Raw genomic sequence first — 17,893 nt, forward strand, 5'->3', positions numbered from 1 at the left:
AGAAAACCGTTGTGCGGCCGCGGTTCTGCGGTTCGTTTTCGGGCGGTACGATTCCTCTTCGCTGCTGGGGTGTCGCGTGCAGGTCCGGCATCGCCCCCCTCCTGGTTGCTGGGAGGAGTCTGGACTGTGCAGGCAAAAAAAAAAAGCCATGAACTGTCCAAAGGGAGAAATTCCCACGTGGACTGTTCTCGGCCGCAGTGCAGGAGCGACGGGCTGGGAGGCGCTGGGCGGGGGGGAGTGTCCCGCTGCAGGACGGGGAAGAGGCCGATCGCCTGAGGAGATGGCCTGGTGGAGAGGAGCGTGTCCGTGTTCTGCTTTGTGAACCGGTCCTGTAAAGCACAGGAGGGTCGTCGCGTGTGCACAGGCAACTTGAGCTCCGTGAGAAATCATTCATGTTTGAAGGGCGAGAGTCCAGCGCAGGAGTTTCCAATCCTGGCGCTGGTATCCCACACCTGCATGCTTTCCTTCCACTCGAGCTTCACTGACCTAACACCAGGGGACAGTTGTAGCGAAGACCAATAATGTCAATAACGGGACCAGAGCTGGGACCCCCCCGAACTGACTCGCGAGGGCCAGCAGCCACATCACCCTGCAACTCAAGCCTGGCCAGTACCTGGATGGGAGACCTGGAAAAACTAGGGTTGCTGCTGGAAGTGGTGTTAGTGGGGCCAGTAGGGGGTGCTCACCCTGCAGTCTGTGTGGGTCCTCATGCACCAGTATAGAGACGGGGACACTACACTGTAAAAAGGCACGTAAAACCGAGGTCCTGACTCTCTGTGGTCATTCGAAATCCCAGAGCATCTCTTGAAAAGAGTAGGGGTGTTACCCCAGTGTCCTGGCCAAATTTCCCCCCTGGCCTTTACCAGTCATGGCCTCCTAATAACCCCCCTCTCTGAACTGGCTTCATCACTCTGCTCTCCTCCCCACTGAGAGCTGGTGTGTGGGGAGCGGACTGGAGCATCATCCAGGTGGGGGTACACACTGGTGGGGGTGGAGGGGATCCCCCATGACCTGTACAGCGCTGTGAGTGGGGCGTCCAGAAATTCCATATGAGTATAAGGAATTATTATTATATGGAGGAAATGGAACAGTTTGAACTGCAGGTGGTGTGTTCATCAAGCTCTATGTGTGGGTTCAAGCTGTATGGCCTCATTACTGGGATTTGCCAACGTGCTCCGGCTGATGTAATGTATAATGGGTTAGCCCAGGTGAGCTCTGGAGCAGATCCTGGCCCAAAAGCTGCTCAAAAGGAATTCGGGCAGAGGACATGACGGGGAAGAGAGTTTTCAGCCCGGAGACACCCTATCCAAATGCTAGGCCGAGGTCGCCTGGGCTGAGCCCCGTCTCTCCTGGATTCATCAGTCTGTCCTTGTTTGTGGGGCTCAGGTCTCTTTCCTATAACACTTAGACACTCCCACTGATGGTGAGGCAGGCTTTGGGCAGGGGATCCCACTGCAGGAAAGAACTACAGTATCGTGTAAATTTCTAGACCCACAATTTAAAACGCTGAAATTGCTTTAGCACAGCCATTTGCTGTCGATTACTCCTCGAACTACCTGGTAGTACAAGTGCAGTATGCTTTTATGTGCGTTTTAAAACGACAGTTTTTTCTTTATATTTTCCAGAACGCATAGAGGTTTAATTTACATTCCCCGCTCAGAGGATCGCCATTTTGTCACCGTAAGCGTTTCTTGTAAAAAAAAAAACACGATGACGACGCGCACACAGCTCAGCTCCTTGCGTCCTGCCGTCGTAAAGATCATGCAAGTCGTGCAAACAAAACGAAAAGAAGTAAAATGGTATGTTCTTGATCGCCCCCCCCCCCCCCCCGCGCTTGTACGAAAGTAGCACAGTCCGGAGTCCAGTGGAGTGTCGCTGGGGGGGCTTTGTGGTCAGGTCCGGAATGGAGTCGCCGGTAATGTTGTTCGCCGTTTTCTGTTTCAGTTTAAAATTAGAAATGGCATCCTTTGTGAGGCTCGACGCGCCTAGGGGTCCCGACAGGGGACTGGCCAGGGCCGTCGAGGGGGCTCCGGGTTTTGCAAATCACAGATTCGTCAGCTGCAGCAGCCTTTCCCGATGTAAACGCTAGAAAAGTGCGCCGCGTTTCCCCCCCCAAGTGTGTTCCGCCGACGGGGGGGGGTTGTTTTAAAGCCGCTCGTTCATACAGTTTAGCGCCCGATCTTTATTCGTAGTTAGTCCTCGGCGGGCTTCATTCATTCGTTCACGAACGATATGCATTTATTGTTGAAACGCCGCCCGCAGGCATGGAGGGACGGCTGTGCGCTCTCCTTCAGAGTGGCTTCTCCCCCTTTTCTTGCACGTTACTCTGCGTGTGCAATGCTTTGTGCAATTTATTATTTGTCTTGCAGCCTGGTTTTTGCAACCACCCGTGCGAGCTACATAAACTGCCAGCTGGCTTTGCGGTCTGTCTCCTCTCTCTCCCCCCACCTCCTCCTCCTCCTCCTCCCGGGGGGCGGGGGTGCGACTCGCTCCTGTTTCTGTGCTGCAGGTGATGGCGGAGCCCCAGGCGGTCCGTGCGCTGTTCGGCAGGTACAGCCGGTACCCCTCACCTGTGGCCGCCACGGCCGGGCCCGAGGAGCCGGCGCCGGCGGGGGGGAGATACTTCAGCCTCCTCACAGGTGACTGCGCACGGTACAATCCGTTTTCGTGAGGTGACGTGCTTTATTGAGGTACCGAGCCGAGCCGAGCCCGTGTGGGCGTGATCTTCTTGGTCCAAATGACAGATTCCTCGGTTTCAATAGTCTTTACCCATGTAAACACGAGAAGACGTGAGCGTGCCCCGCCGACAGAGGGTTATTATATCTGAAGCAAGTTTTGCATTTAAAAATAATTTAAAAAAAAAAAGACACGGCCCGTTTCTGTCTCTGAAGGGGAGAGGAAAACAGCAGTTTTGCTTTAGTCGTCAGCCTCCGGTGTCCACGCTGAGCCTGTCCCCAACGCAGGCCTTCCTGTCAGTGTCGGTGTCAGTGGTCTCCGCAGTTCTGCTTAGCTCGCCCCCTGTCAGGACTGCTGTCTTCCCATGATGCTGTCTGTCTTCGGTAACCCTTGGCGGTTGTAGGGGGGGGGGGGCGTGACCGTGCTGCGCTGTGTTTCAGAGTGGACCCAGGCGCAGGAGGACCGGGGGGAGCGGGTGCGGTTCGGCAGGCAGTTCACCCTGCTCTGCGCCAGCAGGACGGCGCTCCACGCCCTGCCGCCGGGGCAGTGCTGCCACCTACAGGGCGAGTACGTGCACGCGCCGCTCCGGCACGCGTCTGGGGTTCCCCGGGTGGGTGTGCAGGGCCTGTCTGTCACGTCCTGGGAGAGAGAGAGAGAGAGAGAGAGCAGTTAAGTAAAGAGGCACCCGACCGGCAGGTGACATCGCAGGCACGTGAGTAACATCACTACCCAGACCACACACTCTGTACGGCACGTCGCTACACTGCGACACGGCACACAAGGCGGCGCCTTTCAGCAACGCCGTATTCCAGCCCCGTGAGCTGAAAGCGCCGCACCTTCCCTCAACGAGCCAGAAACAGAGGCCCCTCAGAAGAACAGGGCTCAAGAGTCAGTCCGCTTCAGTTCGGGTTAGTTTGTCACATGCACGGGCGCAACGAAACTCTCAATATAAACAGTACCACCTCCTTACGTCACGGATGTCCAAAAGCGCCTGGGGATCTGTGTCCCCGTTCTCCCAGAATAGGGAGAGAATGTTTTCGGCCTGGGCATTCCTCAGTGCCGGAGATGAGAACTTCGGACAGAATGGGCCAGCAGGCTCTCTAAAACAAACTTCCACGACTGATCAGAACGAGGATTCCCTCGCCTGGCGCGGGCGACGGTGCCCCTTCTTCACTCTGCGTTTCTTCCGCCTCTCTGACTTTGTGTTCCGCAAAGTTAACCGGAGTAAATCGCCAGGGACACCCTCGGATCATCCGTGTTTAGCTCTCCTGCAGCCAGGCCGACTGCTCTTTCTGAATAAGGCCTGGCCAGCGCCGTAAGAACACGCACTCCAAACAGTCCAGCTCTCCTCCTCCTCCTCCTCCTCCCCCAGACACCTTCACTGGAACTTTCTTCGCTTGAGAAAAGCCCAGCCCGCGATCTCCTGCTGCTCCTGCTTGATTTCCCAGAAATCGTGTGCGAGTGAAAAGTTCATTCCTCTTAGGTTGGCCCTGTGAAGGTCGTCCACGACTAGGATGCACACCTGAACAGGTAGTTCGTGGAAGCAAAGGTAGTTCATCATCGCAGGTCCGGACACAAACCGTTTCCCCTCCGGAGCTGCGACCCGGAGTCTCGATTTCTTCCGGGAGGAATTCGGGGAGATTCCCCCAGCGGCAGGCTGGTCACCAGTCCTGCGGTACCTCTGCCGTCTTCCTGACCCTGCAGGGGGTGCTGTGTTTTCAGCGGGGCCTGGCTTTGACGGTTTCTGTGGCCTGCCTCTTCTGCAGGGTGCTCAGCAGCCAGTCTCCCTCCGGATCCCTGAAGGCCGTTGTCCGGGATGTCGCCTGTCACGGGGCTGGGGCACGGCGCCAGGCCCTGGAGGTGAGGATGAGCTGAGCGGGTCGGAGGCTGCAGTTTAGTCCAGGCGGGTCCTGGTGCTTGAGCTGTGCTGCCTCAAAGCCCCCAGTGTCCCGAGTTCAAATCCAGTCTGGGACCTTACTGCGTGTATGTGCAATATCAGTGTTGTTGTTAAATCCCCAGCAGTATAAATGCATGCAAGTGTATGTCACTTTGGATAAAAAAAAAAACATCTGCCGGATTTAGTTCAAGCAGGGAGCTGCATCAGCATGCGTAGGCTGCAAAGGAACAAGTAAAAAGTTTATTCCTGCTGAAAAGGGAAGAGCCTTCTAAAGGCTCAAAAGTCAAAACGTTGTGTCTCTTTTCAGCATGGAATAAACCTTTACTTGTACATCTGCCAGATGTGTTGGTAATCATACTGTCCATTGGGATCAACCAGAACAAGCACTATTGCTGATCCTCTTATTACCGATTTATACACCCAGTTCGACTTATAACATGCCTCCGTTTACCCGGCTGGCTGTTTTACTGGGAACAGCACAGGTGAGGTGTCTTGCTCAAGCTTGTGCCAGCATTGCCTCACCTGGGACTCGAACCCACAGCCTTCCGGTTACAAGTCTGGAGCCCCGCCCACTGGGCTTGATCAGTCTGCCCCTGGGGGTGCTGCTACTGCTGTAACCTGCAGCGAGCTGGCCTCCTGTCCAGGGTGCCATCCCACCACATGTCCTCTGTTTGCGGGCCAGGATCTGGGCCGTCACAACCCTCACCAGGAATGACCGGCTTGCTGGTAGTGGGTGGATGTGAAGGCAGTGGGTTCTGGGCTGGGCTGAGCGGGTTGTCGGTACGGCTGTTCCTTAGAGATCCGAGAGCGAGCCCACCGGAGTGCCGCCGCCCTCGGCGATGCTGAGCCCACGCAGCGCTGTGGCACCTGAGGCTGAAACCGGATATCCCCGGGGTTCCCACTGCTGGGGCTGCAGGCGCAGTGTCTCTGCGGGTTTTCAGTCCTGAAAGACCCGAATCGGCTCGTCACTGGTTGGGAAACCTGCAGGCACACCTGCCCTGTGGGAGCGGGATACAGACAGGAAGGAGAGACGCTGCCATTCTGACTGGGTTTGTAATCCACAATGGTCTTTTGACAGATCTGGAACAAGAACGGGCTAGTGAAGAGCATGGACTTGACGTCCCTCGACAAGCATGGCAGGGTCTACGAGGATGGTAAGCCTGTGTGTTGTTTCTTTTGTCTTGAGCCCCCCCTTGTTAATTCGACAGGCCGCCAGTCCTGCAGCGTAGCTCGCACAGCGCTTGGTAGAAAGTGACCTCTGTCACAGGCCCCCGCTGTGTTTTCAGCTCAGTTCGGCTGCCTGGCCTGGTCGGGCTCGGAGAGCCGTGTGCTGTATGTGGCAGAGAAGAGGCATCGCAGGGCGGAGTCATCCTGTCTTTCGGAATCCGGGCCAGCCAATGATAGAGAAGGGGCGGGGCCTGCAGCCGAGGAGGAGGAGCCAACCCGGAAGGTAAACAAGTGTTTTTATTTCCCCTTCAAAGCCCGAGTACGACAGCACACGCGACTGTGGGACGCTTTGCGTGAGACTTAGAAGAGTGGCGCTTGCTTGAAGCTCTTAACTGAATAATATTGGTGATATGAACAGTAAGTGATTATTTTGTGAGCTAATCTTTGTAAATGTTACTTCAGTGCATCAGCACACGCAGACTCGTGTTAATAGCGTGGCTGTTCCATGATATCGGAGAGTTAAAGGGTTAAACGTCCGCTCTGCACTATTCCTTTTTAATAAAGATCAGCAACGCTTGGGAGCTTTTGATGAAGAAAGCAAGTTAATTGTTCAATTATGAGAACTCTAGCCGTTGAGGGCTGAAGAGGACTTTGATTTTAGTCCTGAACAATCTCTCGATGACTTAATAAGCCGTCTGTTTAATTGATCACCCTGCAGATGTCCCTAATCTTTAGAAATTGGTGGTTTCGCAGGGACCTGTAAAGTAATGTTTTGACACGGACGTGTTCCTGTCTCACCGCTCTGTGCTGCAGGAGGACCAGTGCGTGTACTGGGAGGACTGGGGCGAGGGGCTGGCCGGGAAGAGCACCCCGGTCCTGTGCGTGGCCGACGTCGACAAGGGCAGCGTGTCCGTGCTGCGGGGCGCGCCGCGGCAGGTGTCCCCCGGGCAGGTGGGTCGGGCCTGGGGCCGGTACGGGGCCGAGACCGTGACTGGGCAGCCCCCGCACCTATATCCATAACCAATATAAAACATTAACCAGAATTATACAGACGTGTTCGAAGCGAGGCCCTGGCGAGACAGCGCGGCAGGGCTGCTCGTTCCGCGCTCCCACGATCCTTTGCTCCAGCGTGTCTCGTCTCGCTCTCGCTCCCAGGCCTTCTGGGCTCCAGGGGACGGCGCCGTCGTCTTCGTGGGCTGGTGGCACGAGCCGTTCCGCCTCGGGCTGCGGTTCTGCACCAACAGAAGGTGAGAGACCGCCGGGCAGGGCACCAGCCTGAGTGAGATCAGCAGAGCAGGGCGCACGGTGTCTTACTGGCGTCTGCTGAGACTTCGCTAGGTCCGTTTCGGGTTAATGCCAGGTGAGCGATTGATCTGGTTGATCGGATCTGAATGATTCAATAAGACTTTAGGCATTCCTGAGACGTGTTTTTTTGTGCAAATTAGTATCACAGTGTCCGTCCTCCGCGTGCGGATCTGTAAGATTCGGTAAAGAGCTCTGCACACGTCTCGTTGCAGGTCGGCTCTGTTCTCCCTGGACCTCGACGGGAACTGTGGTGAGTTTCTTTCTCCTGTTCGTGTCCAACTGCGAAGGGTTAAACGATGTGTTCAGTACTGACAAGAAGAAGTACGATTGTTTGTGTGTTATTAGTTTAAGCAGATTGTGTTGGTCTATTATCGTGACTTAGTTGAAGATCAGACATGTTTATGAGTAATTAATGCAGAAATCCAGGTAATTCCAAAGGGTTCACAAACTTTTCCTTGCAACTGTAGCTGTAGAGAATCATGCTGTTTGTCTTTTTTTCCTTCCAATCCTGTTTCCATTTTTTTTGTTTTTGTCTTTTTTCTAATTGTCTTTCTTCCTCCCTTCCCTTCATCCTCCTCCCTGGCTCCTCTGCTCCTCTGCTCCTCTCCCTCTGTCATCTGTTTCCATAAACCCGTGGTCTCCCTCCTCGTTTTCCTCCCCTCTCTCCTGCATCTTTCCTATCCCCTCTTCCTGATTTTCCCTGCTTTTCCCTCCTGGCTCCCCTCCCTCCCTCCCCTCCAGAGCTCCTGTCCCCCGACACCACGGCCGTCTCTTCGCCGCGCCTCAGCCCAGACGGCCGCTACATCGCCTACCTGCAGGGCCAGGTGTTCGGGCCGCACGCCCAGTGCCTCCGCCTGCAGCAGGTGAGGATGCCGAGCTCTGGCCTGACCGCTGGCTCGTTCACCTGTCGTTTCTGAGCTCTCGGCGTTTGTTTTGACCAGAGCTCTTCCTTCAGTCGGTGCAGCACTTTGCGTCCTGCAGGATCGCTCTGCCGACAGGAGAGGGGGCCCGGCCCGCCCTAGCTGGAGACGCAGAGCAGCCCAACCACACAGCTTGCCATGCGCTAACGAAATCCCTGTGCCGGGTTCTCGCAGCGGGGCAGACAGACCAGGTCAGAAGGGGAGAGCTGAACCGGGACTGGTCTCAGCTTGCCCGTCTTATGGGCAACACAGAGTGACCACACAGGACAGTGTGTTTGGCTGTGACTCTTCTCTCCTGGGTCACACGTACTAGAGCTCTGGAGACCCCAGGACCAGGGCTGGAGGCCCCTGATTGAGGGTGACCTATAAGAATAACTGGACTGGGGGCTGCCCAGGATCAGGGCTGGAGACCCCTGGTCTCTTTGCATTGCCCGGAGGGGGTGTCCTAATGTTCTGGCCGGTGAGGACATGAGGAACACCAGACGGCCTTGTTGCCGGCCGGGATGACGTCTCCCTCCCTCGCGGTCCTGGTCGATCCCAGTCCGCTGTTCCCGGTGCGGCCGGGTCCTGGCTCCGGCGCTGACCCTGCCTGTCTCTGCAGTTCGACAGGGAGACCAGGAAGACCACCCTGCTGCTGGACCTGGTGAAGAGGCCCGGGAAAGGTAGGCGTCTCCTGCGGGCGGTCTGACCGCTGTGGCGTGGGTCCGTCCGGCGTGTCCGGCAGGTCTGGGGTTCGGGTCGGGGACGGGCCTCTCCGGTCATCGCAGGATCCTGTGGGACAGGGGCCGGAAGCCTACGGCAAGCGTGCCGGTGTTGGGGAGCTCGCCATCCGGGCAGCGGCTGAGATCTTTCGTGCTCCGGTGCAGAGTCGGGCATTCCGGACTAAAAGGCTGGTTTGCCAAGAGAGCAAAGTTGGACGTTCGTTCTCTTCCGGCCTCTTAGGGAAATGAGTATGGATTCGTTCAACATAAAGCCTGTGCCGTCTGTGCTGTTTGTATGTTACCTGTGGAACCCAGAGTTCTGGGAATGTGTGAAACGCGTTTTTTTCTTCAAATCTGAGTGCTCTCAGCCTTTGGACCAACACATCTGCGAGCAGGCGCTGTCACGCACGAAGTCAGTTCTGTGTCCCTAACGTAGCCCCCTTGACAGCTCTTCACTCAGAGGCTTGTGTGCTGCTCAAAGGGCAAGCATTAGACTAGCCGGTAAGGTGCGCGTGTTCGTTTATTACTTTTAGATATTATTGCATTTTAATATTAATTTTGTATTCGTGAAAATGTAGGGCTATTATTGGCATTGAAAAGGAATCGATGGCGCGCAGATCCGCCATAACAAGTGCAGGAGCTAACTCCTGGCCCTCCGCCCCTGCCTTAGGATCTCACTCCGAACCAAACTCGTTCCGAATGCCTCTGATTTCTAACCGCGATGACCGACGGCTCCTCTCTCTCGTCCTGCCCCAGAGGAGTTCGCGGGCCTGTACGAGCCCCTGCTGCCCCGCCGCTGCTGGGCCGCCGACAGCCGGAGGCTGGTGTTCAGCAGCGCGAGGAGGAGCAGGAAGGTAACGCGACGCTCCCGTTGCCTCCTTCCTCCCTTCCTTTCTCCCTCTCTTCCTCCCTCTCTCCCTCTCTATCTCCCTCCCTCTGTTTCTCTCTCCCTCTCTCGCTCTATTCCTCCCTCTCTCTCTTCCTTTCTCCCTCCCTCTTCTTCTCTCCCTCTCTCCCTCCTGCGAGCGACTGACGGGACGCCGTTCTCTGTCCCTCTCTCCACGCAGGACGTCTTCGTGTTGGACACCGTCTCGAGGAGGGTGACCCGTCTCTCTGACAGTCAGTATTGCCGTCCCGTCCGCTTCCTGACATCTTCCCTGCGCAGCTCCTGCACTGCTCCTTGATCGCTCTGCCTTTCATGAGGCAGAATTATTCCTGCCGCCAAAGAAAAACTGGGGGGGAAAAAGCTTCAGTTCACAGGAGAGCCTTCAGGCTGAGACACTGGGTCTCGGCCAGCTACCATCATTGATTGTTGACCACCTGTCTGCTGATGTCAAATTACTGTCCCCCCATCCAGTATTGGACATTACAACCCCTTTCATTTAAGGTCTTACAGCTGGACCCGTAATTACAGCATCCAGTTAAGTTAAGTGGTAGCTAGCGAGTCGTCCAGTAAGGAGCTGGTTGGGCCACAGTTTTTAAGCAGAATGGATTTGAAGAGCAGTGAGCGGTCAAGTGGTCAATGTAGACACTGCTCCATCCCAGCAGCCTCCTGCTTGTCGTGCCCTGGGTGTGCTGACGTGTGTCGCCCTGGGAGGGTTCCTGGAGCTCCTTGGGCTCCATGCCTGGATGAGCAGTCGGGCTGAGCTCCCCATGTCGGTGACTCGGGGGGGGGGGGGGACAGTCGAAGTGCCTGCTCAGCGGCTCCCCTCTTGTCTACACAGGCTCAGAATTTGGGAGCTGGAAGTTGCTGGCTATCGAGAGAGACCTAATGGTGGTCAGCTGCTCGTCGCTCAACTGCCCGCCATGCCTGGTAATTCTGTATTATTGATTGTATTGATCATTTCCTCCGGCGAGTCTTGCCTGTGTCCAGTTTAGCTCCAGTGTCCTTCCACAAGTCTCAGGTTTGCCTCTGATTGGAAAAAGGTGTCCACAGCACCCGCAAATACAGCAAATGCTGCCCCGTTCACCAGAATACATAACAGCCTCCCAGGGTCAGAGTCAGGCCAGCGTGGGGCTCTGCCTCAGTAGGAACCTGTAAGAGCTCAGCTTGGGAAACTGTTCCCTCAGTCACATTTCACTCCTGAGCCCTGTGCACGTTTACTCTTTTACAATTGAATGTCCTGTCCTGTTATCTGCACTGCCCAGTGTGTCTGTAAGTGCTGTAGGTGCCAGTATAAAAAAAGGTCAGGTCCAGACCACAGCCTCAGCCCGTCCTGGCCTCTGTAGTGTTCAAGTGGACTACAGAGCACGTGACTCCCCGGCTCATCACAGCGATCACCCCGGCTGTGCTGGTCCCCACTTTTCCAGCCGGGTGGATTGGGTGGAGCGACTGGGGTGACGTACCTCTCTCAAGGTGCCTGCAGTGGGGCCTCGAACCCAGAGCCTGTCACAACCTAGTGGCTTGCGCGCTACTGTACACCACCCCCCTGATCCCCGCTGAGCACTGTCTCACTGCGTGCAGGAGAGCCTTGCAGAGGAACGTGCTGGTGTAAGCATTGTGTTGTGTAGGGAACCCCAGGTGACATTTGTTCATGTTCCCCAGAAAGTGGGGTTCCTGCCGCCAGCCGGAGGAGAGGACGGGGTGTCTTGGGTGCCCCTGGATGACCTGCAGTGCGTCCCCAACATCGAGTGGCAGATCATGGACTTCACTCCCCCTCCCGAAGAGGAGAACAAGGAATACTGTGAGCCAGTGCCTCATCCTCCTCATCCTCGCGTGTGATTGGCTGTCGCCTTCCTCAGTCTCGCGTCAGGCGCTGACCTCAGCAGGTCAGCTTCAGGCCTGTGCTCCGGTGTGGCTGGCCGGCTGCGGCCTCGTCCTGCTCGTGTGTCGCCAGCAGGAATCGTGTTCCGGTGTCCCTCCCCTGCTGCCTTACTGACGCAGACCTCGCCAGCTTGCAGACTGAAGACTGGAGACTGTCGCCCGCTCCAGGGCTCACGTCTGTCTGCCCTGTGGGCTGTGGCTGATCGGCAGAGTCTGCTCGGCTCTGCATCTGCTGAGCCTTGCCTGTCTGGCGCGGTGCGGGCCAAACCTGGACTGACCCCCCCCCCCCCTCTCCTCCTGTGTCCCGGCAGCCGGCCTGGATTTTGATGCCCTGGTGCTGAAGCCGCGTGGCAGCAGAGCAGGAGCCCGTGTGCCGCTGGTGGTGTTTGCCCACGGTGAGACTGCGAACCCTGTCGCACACAGCTCTACACTGGACAGTACTGCACTGCACAGCACTGCACATCGCTGTACAACACAGTACTGCACTGCACAGCACAGCACTGCCCAACACAGCACAGCACAGCACTGCACTGCATTTCACAGCACAGGCAGGGAGGAGAAGAAGAAGCTGTTTTGGTTGTTTTAAATATTTATGCGATTGCTAAGTTGTTTTGATTGATTATGTTCCTTACGGACCTGATGCGGCTCACTTACGAGTGCAGAACTCACACAGGCCCGCAGAGACAGAAAGCTGAATCATGGTATAAATAGTGTGATGTATGCTGCGTCTGCCCTCCCCAGAGAACTGGGACAATACTGTGAAGATTTTTAGACCACATGCACGTGGATCACTAGGTCTTTGCAAAGTGAATGGGATGAGAGTGTACTCCTGCTTTCACTGTCCTGATTAGTATTTTAAACAAATTAATTCTGCATTTTTATAGTGCTTTTCCAACCATGCACACAGTAGCAAACCGGTTTTCGTTAGTGGCCTTCAGTCTCAGTTCGTCCCAGGACCCGCCGGTGATGTGATGTGAATGTGAGTGAGAGAGTGAGCCGTCTCCCTTGTCCTGCAGGCGGACCCCACTCCCAGTTCTCTGCCGAGTGGAATGCGTTCTCAGCAGCCCTGGTCACTGTGGGCTTCTCTGTGCTGATGGGTGAGTCCAGACCAGTCCGGAGCGCAGTTCTCTCCGTGCCTGTGGGCGAGTCAGACCAGGAGAGAGCCCAGTCACAGGGCCATCACCATGGAAGGCTAGGCAGTACCACCAAGACCCCAGCCTCATGTTGTTAACGGCTGTCCTACTGGGATTGTTCACTGTGAGCTGAGCAGTTTTACGCTTTTCATTAGGGGACAGAGAAACGTTTGTGAGCCGTTGGAACTTCACGGTGTCGTTAGTCTGTCAGGCTCAGCCCAGGTATGGTGTTATCCTGGTGCTCAGTGTTGCGCGGCTGTGGTTCTGACTCTGTAAGAGTGCGTCCAGTGTGGAGATGTGGCAGGCGCTCTGTGCTTCAGAGCAGCGGCCTCGTCTCTGCACTGCTGCGGCCTGCGTGTTTGCCTGTGCTGCAGGAGTGTCTGCTCGACTGGGGCGGCAGGAGGGTGTGCACGGGCTCCCGGAGGAGGTGGCAGTGCCAGTGGCGAGCGCCGCTGACTGTGCCGCCTCTTCACGCCTCTCTTGCAGTGAACTACCGGGGCTCCACGGGGTTTGGGCAGGACAGCATCGTGTCTCTCATCGGGAACATGGGGAGCCAGGACGTCAAGGACGTGCAGGTACTGGGGAGGAGACGAGAAAGGTCTAGGTGGACAGACGGGAAGAGGGCAGCGTCCGCCCCGGGCACATCCAAGCGCTGGACACGCTTTGGAACTGACAGGAAACGTTACGAAGGGGGGAGTACCGTACAGCTGTGCAGATACGGGCGTGTAAAACTATAAAGTGGGCGGCACAGGTAGAGCTGCTGCCTCGCGGCCGCAGGGCTTCAGGTATCTGTCCGTGTGGAGCTTGCATGTTCTCGCCGCCATCGTGCGGGCGTCTGCAAAGTCTGCAAAGGGAGACTGGTTTGTGGTACAGGACGGTGGGCCTGGTACATGACACCCCCTCCCCCCAGTGCGGGGAGACCCTTGAGAGGCGGAGCTGCGAATCTCGCAGGTGGCTGTTGACCCCCCCCTCTCTCCTCCCCTGCGCCCCAGAGAGCTGTGGTGACCCTCCTGCAGAGTGACGCGACCCTTGACCCCCGCCGAGTGGCCGTGCTTGGGGGTTCCCACGGCGGCTTCCTCGCCTGCCACCTGGTCGGCCAGTACCCCGACTTCTACCGCGCCTGCGCCGCCCGGAACCCCGTCATCAACTACGCCACGCTGCTGGGCACCAGTGACATCATCGACTGGTGAGCTTCAGCCAGCCAGGACAGGACAGGACAGGGGCAGGGCGGGGCGGGGCCGTGCGGGGCCGTGCGGGGCCGGGCAGGGGCTCTCTGTGCCACGCGAGATGCAGGAGGCAAGACATGGTCTCTCGCTGCCTGGGGTCACTTCAGACACGCGGAGCGCTCCGGTTGACCAGGATGGGGGTTGGGTGCCAAGGCATGAGGCCGCGGTGGCGTTGGGAGCCCCCGTGAAAGTCGCTGTCGATCTCGCCCTCTCGCAGGCGCTACACCGCGGTGGGGTTACCATACTCCTTCGACCAGCTGCCCACCGCCGATGCCCTGGCCGCCATGCTGGAGCAGTCCCCCATCGTGCACGCCCCCCAGGTCAGCACACACACGTGCGCGCGCGAGTCAGGGCGAGTGTGTGTGTGCACGTGTGTGTACATGAGTGAGAAGAGTGTGTTTGCTCGAGGGTATGTTTGTGTGTGTGTGTGTGTGTGTGTGTGTGCACAGGTGTACGTGAGGGGCAGGGCGTGTGCTCTGCGGTGTGTGCTTGTGCGAGGACGTGTGCGTGAATGCGTGTGCATGAGGGTGTGTGCGAGAAGGCGCGTGTGTGGGGTTGGTATAGGATTGTGTTCACGATCAGCTCAGAAAGATGATCAGCGGGTTCGAAGGATCTGTTGAGTGTTCTGCGCTTGTGCTTCAGTGTACCTCTGAAAGAAAAAGCTGCTCCCACTTTCAGTACCTGTTTTTCAATGATAAATGGCTTCAGCACAGTCGGCTTATTTTCTGTTCCGCCAGCAGCCGCCTCGCGCCGGCGTTGCGGTCTGAGCGTCCTGCCGTCTAACGTGTCTGTGTCTCTAGATTCGGGCTCCGGTCCTCCTGATGCTGGGAGGGAGAGACAAGAGGGTGTCTCCACACCAGGGGCTGGAGCTGTACCGGGCAATGAAGAGCAGGGGCTCCCCCGTCAGGTGAGGGCTGGAACTGCAGGGATGGCCTCACAGTAGTCCGACCCTGGCGTCTCTTGGGTCGGAAACCCGAGGACGTCGGTTTTGTGTTCTGTTCCTTTTCGGGAGGCCAGGGGTGGGGGAGTCAGAGGGGGCCGGGCTGCCACATCCGGAACCCCACCCACCCTCGCCCCAGTGTGCATGACCTTTGACCCCGAGGCTGACCTTTGACCCCCCCCCCAGGTTGCTGTGGTTTGAGGAGGACGGTCACTCCCTGTCTCGAGTGGACACCCAGTCCAGCTGCTTCGTCAACGTAGTCCTCTGGTTCCTCCGGCATCTGGACGTGTGCTGACCGGGCTGCTTCTGCGCTGACCTGCTGACCGGCGCATCCCAGCACTCCGGGACGCTGGCGCTGTCCGAGCCCTGCAGGACTGCTCCTCTCCGGGAATTCTTCTTTTCCAGCCTGGACTCTGCAGCCCCTGGCGCTTCCTGTAACTGAACTGCACTGTCTCCGGATTCCTCTGGGATTCCTTTTTCTCCCGAAAACAGAGATGTCTCGGGGGCCCGGAGTAGACAGCGGAGGGATATGTACTGATTTTGGATCGGTGGTGCTCCAGACATCCTAGTGCTGTTAATCCGACCGTCTTGGTGGTTGGAGTGCTGGAGATCTTTGCAGAAGCATGGAGGTCAGGTTTGTGTCTGCAGTGTAGCCCTGTCGCCTTAGCCCAGAGTTTCTTCTGTACCCCCGGCAGTCAGTGTGTGGGTCGCCCCGCCATCAGTCGGGAGTCACCACAGAGATTTGAGCAGTGGTTCACCAGAATGGATTACTCGCAGAGCACCATGCAGTGAGGAGAGCGGGATTTAATATCCCCTATGGAATGATGACGATAAAGACGTTCCTATCGCAGCCTGGCCTTGTTCCTCGTCCTCCTTTGCGGCAGTACCGGGAGCTGCCACCAGGGGGCGATGGCGCTCTTCACACGAGTTTCCCGTCCTGTGTCAGACGCTGCAGCGTGTTGTAAGGCGCAACGCTTTAAATAAACAAGAAAGTACCGTTAACGACATTAAAAAAAAAACAACATTTTTTTTTCCTTTGGCTTTGAATCGGTGTTTGTGTGGTTTCGCCGAGTGCTTCCGCACCTTTTGCGCTCAACAGTGTGAGCGAGATGCAGACCCATCGTGCTGACCTGTGTGGCTCCAGGCTGCAGCCCGGAGAGGTCGGAGGATCTGCTTAAAACGGCAAGTTAAAAGAAAAAAAGGATAAGACATTTGGAGCCCTTAACAGTAAGCTGAAGAGGTGGAGGGGCTCTGTAACAGCAGCGACAGGTTCTGCGGGTGGGGGAGAAACATTTATCACCTCAGATACAACCTGCGAGAAGAGCGTTGTCTCTTTTTCGTGTTTTCAATTTGCATAATTCTCTTTAGGTTGCAAACGGAAATAAAAGGTCGTCGGTTTGGAGCATTGTGTTATGAGATCTTGATACTGCTGAGCTGAAAACATTAACATTTGAAAGCTGTTGAGCTCATTATAACCGGAGTGTAATTATTTATTCTGGCAACATTGTTTTTTGTTCTTCACGTCATTCTGTCGTTATAGATGATTTAAAATCGCCACGCCTTGCAACACAGGAATTTCGAGACACCCCGGGGCGGCTACACGATATCGTCCGTGTTTGAGTGTTTAAAAGCGCTTGTTTTCTTGAGCTTCTGATGGATTGGGAGGGATTTGCTTGGGGGTTCAAGATTAATCTCCAGGGCGAGGCCCCGTTAACACGCGGTGGATGTTGGGCGTTCGAGCGCAGTTCTGTTTCGGTCCACAAGGGGGAGTGCCAGGGGAAAAAAAGAGCCGGCTGGATCCTGTCCAAGCTGTCGTGTTCCACTCCTCCCTGTCAGGGGGGGTCGGGCTGAGCCCACAGGAGAACCAGGAGAGCTGCCAGCAGCTCCGGCGTGCCTCCGACGACTAAACCAGAAGACAAGTGCAGGTTGGGAAGGGGATGAGTGCTGTGTGCTGTGTGGTAGCACCCTCGGCTCACTGTAGAAGCTCAGGTGGGGAGCTGCGTCAGCAGGCGTAGGCTGCAAAGGAGCAAGTAACAGGTTTATTCCCTGCTGAAAAGAGAAGAAAGAGAACACAACGTTTCGGCCTTGGAGCCTTCTTCAGGTGCCAGGTGCTTCTTCACACCTGAAGAAGGCTCCAAGGGCGAAACGTTGTGTTCTCTTCTTTTTTTCCAGCATGGAATAAACCTGTTTCTTGTTCCTTCACTATAGCAGTGCACCCCTGAGAGTGGTGCGTGTGTGCCAGCGGTCCTCTCCTCACGCTGGGACCTGCGGCGCTCTTGTCCGGCGCCCGATCTGCGGACACGCAGCAGAAGGTGTGTCCGGATGGACTCGTGTGTCTTGATTGACCGCGGAGCCTCTTGCCCGCCCCCAAGGAGGCACCCGTGTTGAGCCACCAGGGCGGCGCTGGAGGGGGGCAGGGCAGAGGGGGTGTCCTCTGCTCCAGGCTCTGTTTGTGTGGGCGGGAGGGAGGGGCGGCCCGTCCTGAATGCGTGTGTGTCTTCCTGTCCTGTCAGCTCGGCGTAATGGATTGTCCCAGTAAGCAGCGCAGCAGAGCCTCCGTCTGTCACCTCGGGGAGGTAGAAGTTAGCTAATGCATGGACTTTGGCAACCCTCTCTCCCGGTTCCATTCCTCAAGGGACTTGTAGGATCTCGGAAATAATGATTTAGAGTCCTGGGCCAGGCTTTCATAAATAACTGTATCAGCGAGTTGAAATCTTTTAAATCATTCAGGAAAAAAAAAATTTATGGGCTAGGCAGCTTGAACTGATTTTCCTTGAACTGTTCTTTTTTTGTAGAAGTTTTTTTTTTTTCTAGGTTAGCAGCAGATTGAAACCGTGCCTCCTCATGAAACTTCCCTCTATCAAGAAAAACAGGATTTCTTTCGATTTGTAAAGGCCTTGCATGTGGAGTCGCCCTGGCTGGGATTCACACATGCAGTAATTTATCTCTTGGATGAGAAGCTTTCTTTTCCAGCAAACACTCCAGTGAGCCGGAATGTTGGTGAGCTGTAATTCGAGTGAATATGGAAACACGACACACTTTCAGTATTATTTTTAATTATTTGCCACGCTGTAGTAAATCTTTTATATAATTGAGTTATGGAGTAAATTACTCCAGTAATAAAAATCCCTAGCGTGTCTCCGATCAGCAAGCAGAGAAGAGTG

At 56.1% G+C, this 17,893-nt stretch overlaps 1 protein-coding gene across 11 annotated transcripts; it reads left to right on the top strand.

Moving 5' to 3' along the window:
• Positions 1 to 4: 4 nt before the first annotated feature.
• Positions 5 to 16,129, top strand: apeh2 (acylaminoacyl-peptide hydrolase 2). 11 transcript variants are annotated; one of them, XM_088917275.1, is made up of 22 exons: positions 1,665 to 1,915; positions 2,510 to 2,639; positions 3,117 to 3,243; positions 4,443 to 4,536; positions 5,652 to 5,727; positions 5,860 to 6,023; positions 6,554 to 6,691; positions 6,896 to 6,987; positions 7,258 to 7,295; positions 7,787 to 7,908; positions 8,567 to 8,627; positions 9,423 to 9,520; positions 9,734 to 9,785; positions 10,391 to 10,479; positions 11,212 to 11,350; positions 11,742 to 11,825; positions 12,447 to 12,527; positions 13,050 to 13,138; positions 13,556 to 13,749; positions 14,007 to 14,109; positions 14,590 to 14,696; positions 14,916 to 16,129. In XM_088917275.1, the coding sequence occupies exons 1-22, from the start codon at positions 1,802 to 1,804 to the stop codon at positions 15,022 to 15,024; spliced, it is 2,301 nt and encodes a 766-aa protein (XP_088773401.1). In that variant the 5' UTR covers positions 1,665 to 1,801; the 3' UTR covers positions 15,025 to 16,129. The 11 variants fall into 11 exon arrangements, 10 of the variants coding, with proteins under 10 accessions (XP_088773399.1, XP_088773396.1, XP_088773405.1 ...); XM_088917271.1 differs by having other exon boundaries at positions 11,216 to 11,435; XM_088917280.1 differs by lacking the exon at positions 13,556 to 13,749.
• Positions 16,130 to 17,893: the final 1,764 nt, after the last annotated feature.

Source organism: Atractosteus spatula, chromosome 5 (genome assembly GCF_055471065.1).
Source record: "Atractosteus spatula isolate fAtrSpa1 chromosome 5, fAtrSpa1.hap1, whole genome shotgun sequence".
NCBI classification, from domain to species: Eukaryota; Metazoa; Chordata; class Actinopteri; order Semionotiformes; family Lepisosteidae; genus Atractosteus; species Atractosteus spatula.

Bases quoted from the DNA above. Each gene is read 5' to 3' on its own strand.
- apeh2 (XM_088917270.1), top strand. From the start codon at position 2,233: ATGCATTTATTGTTGAAACGCCGCCCGCAGGCATGGAGGGACGGCTGT. The intron at 9,521-9,733 runs GTAACGCGACGC...CTCTCCACGCAG, and splicing joins GCGCGAGGAGGAGCAGGAAG to GACGTCTTCGTGTTGGACAC. The intron at 11,436-11,741 runs GTCAGCTTCAGG...GTGTCCCGGCAG, and splicing joins TCAGGCGCTGACCTCAGCAG to CCGGCCTGGATTTTGATGCC.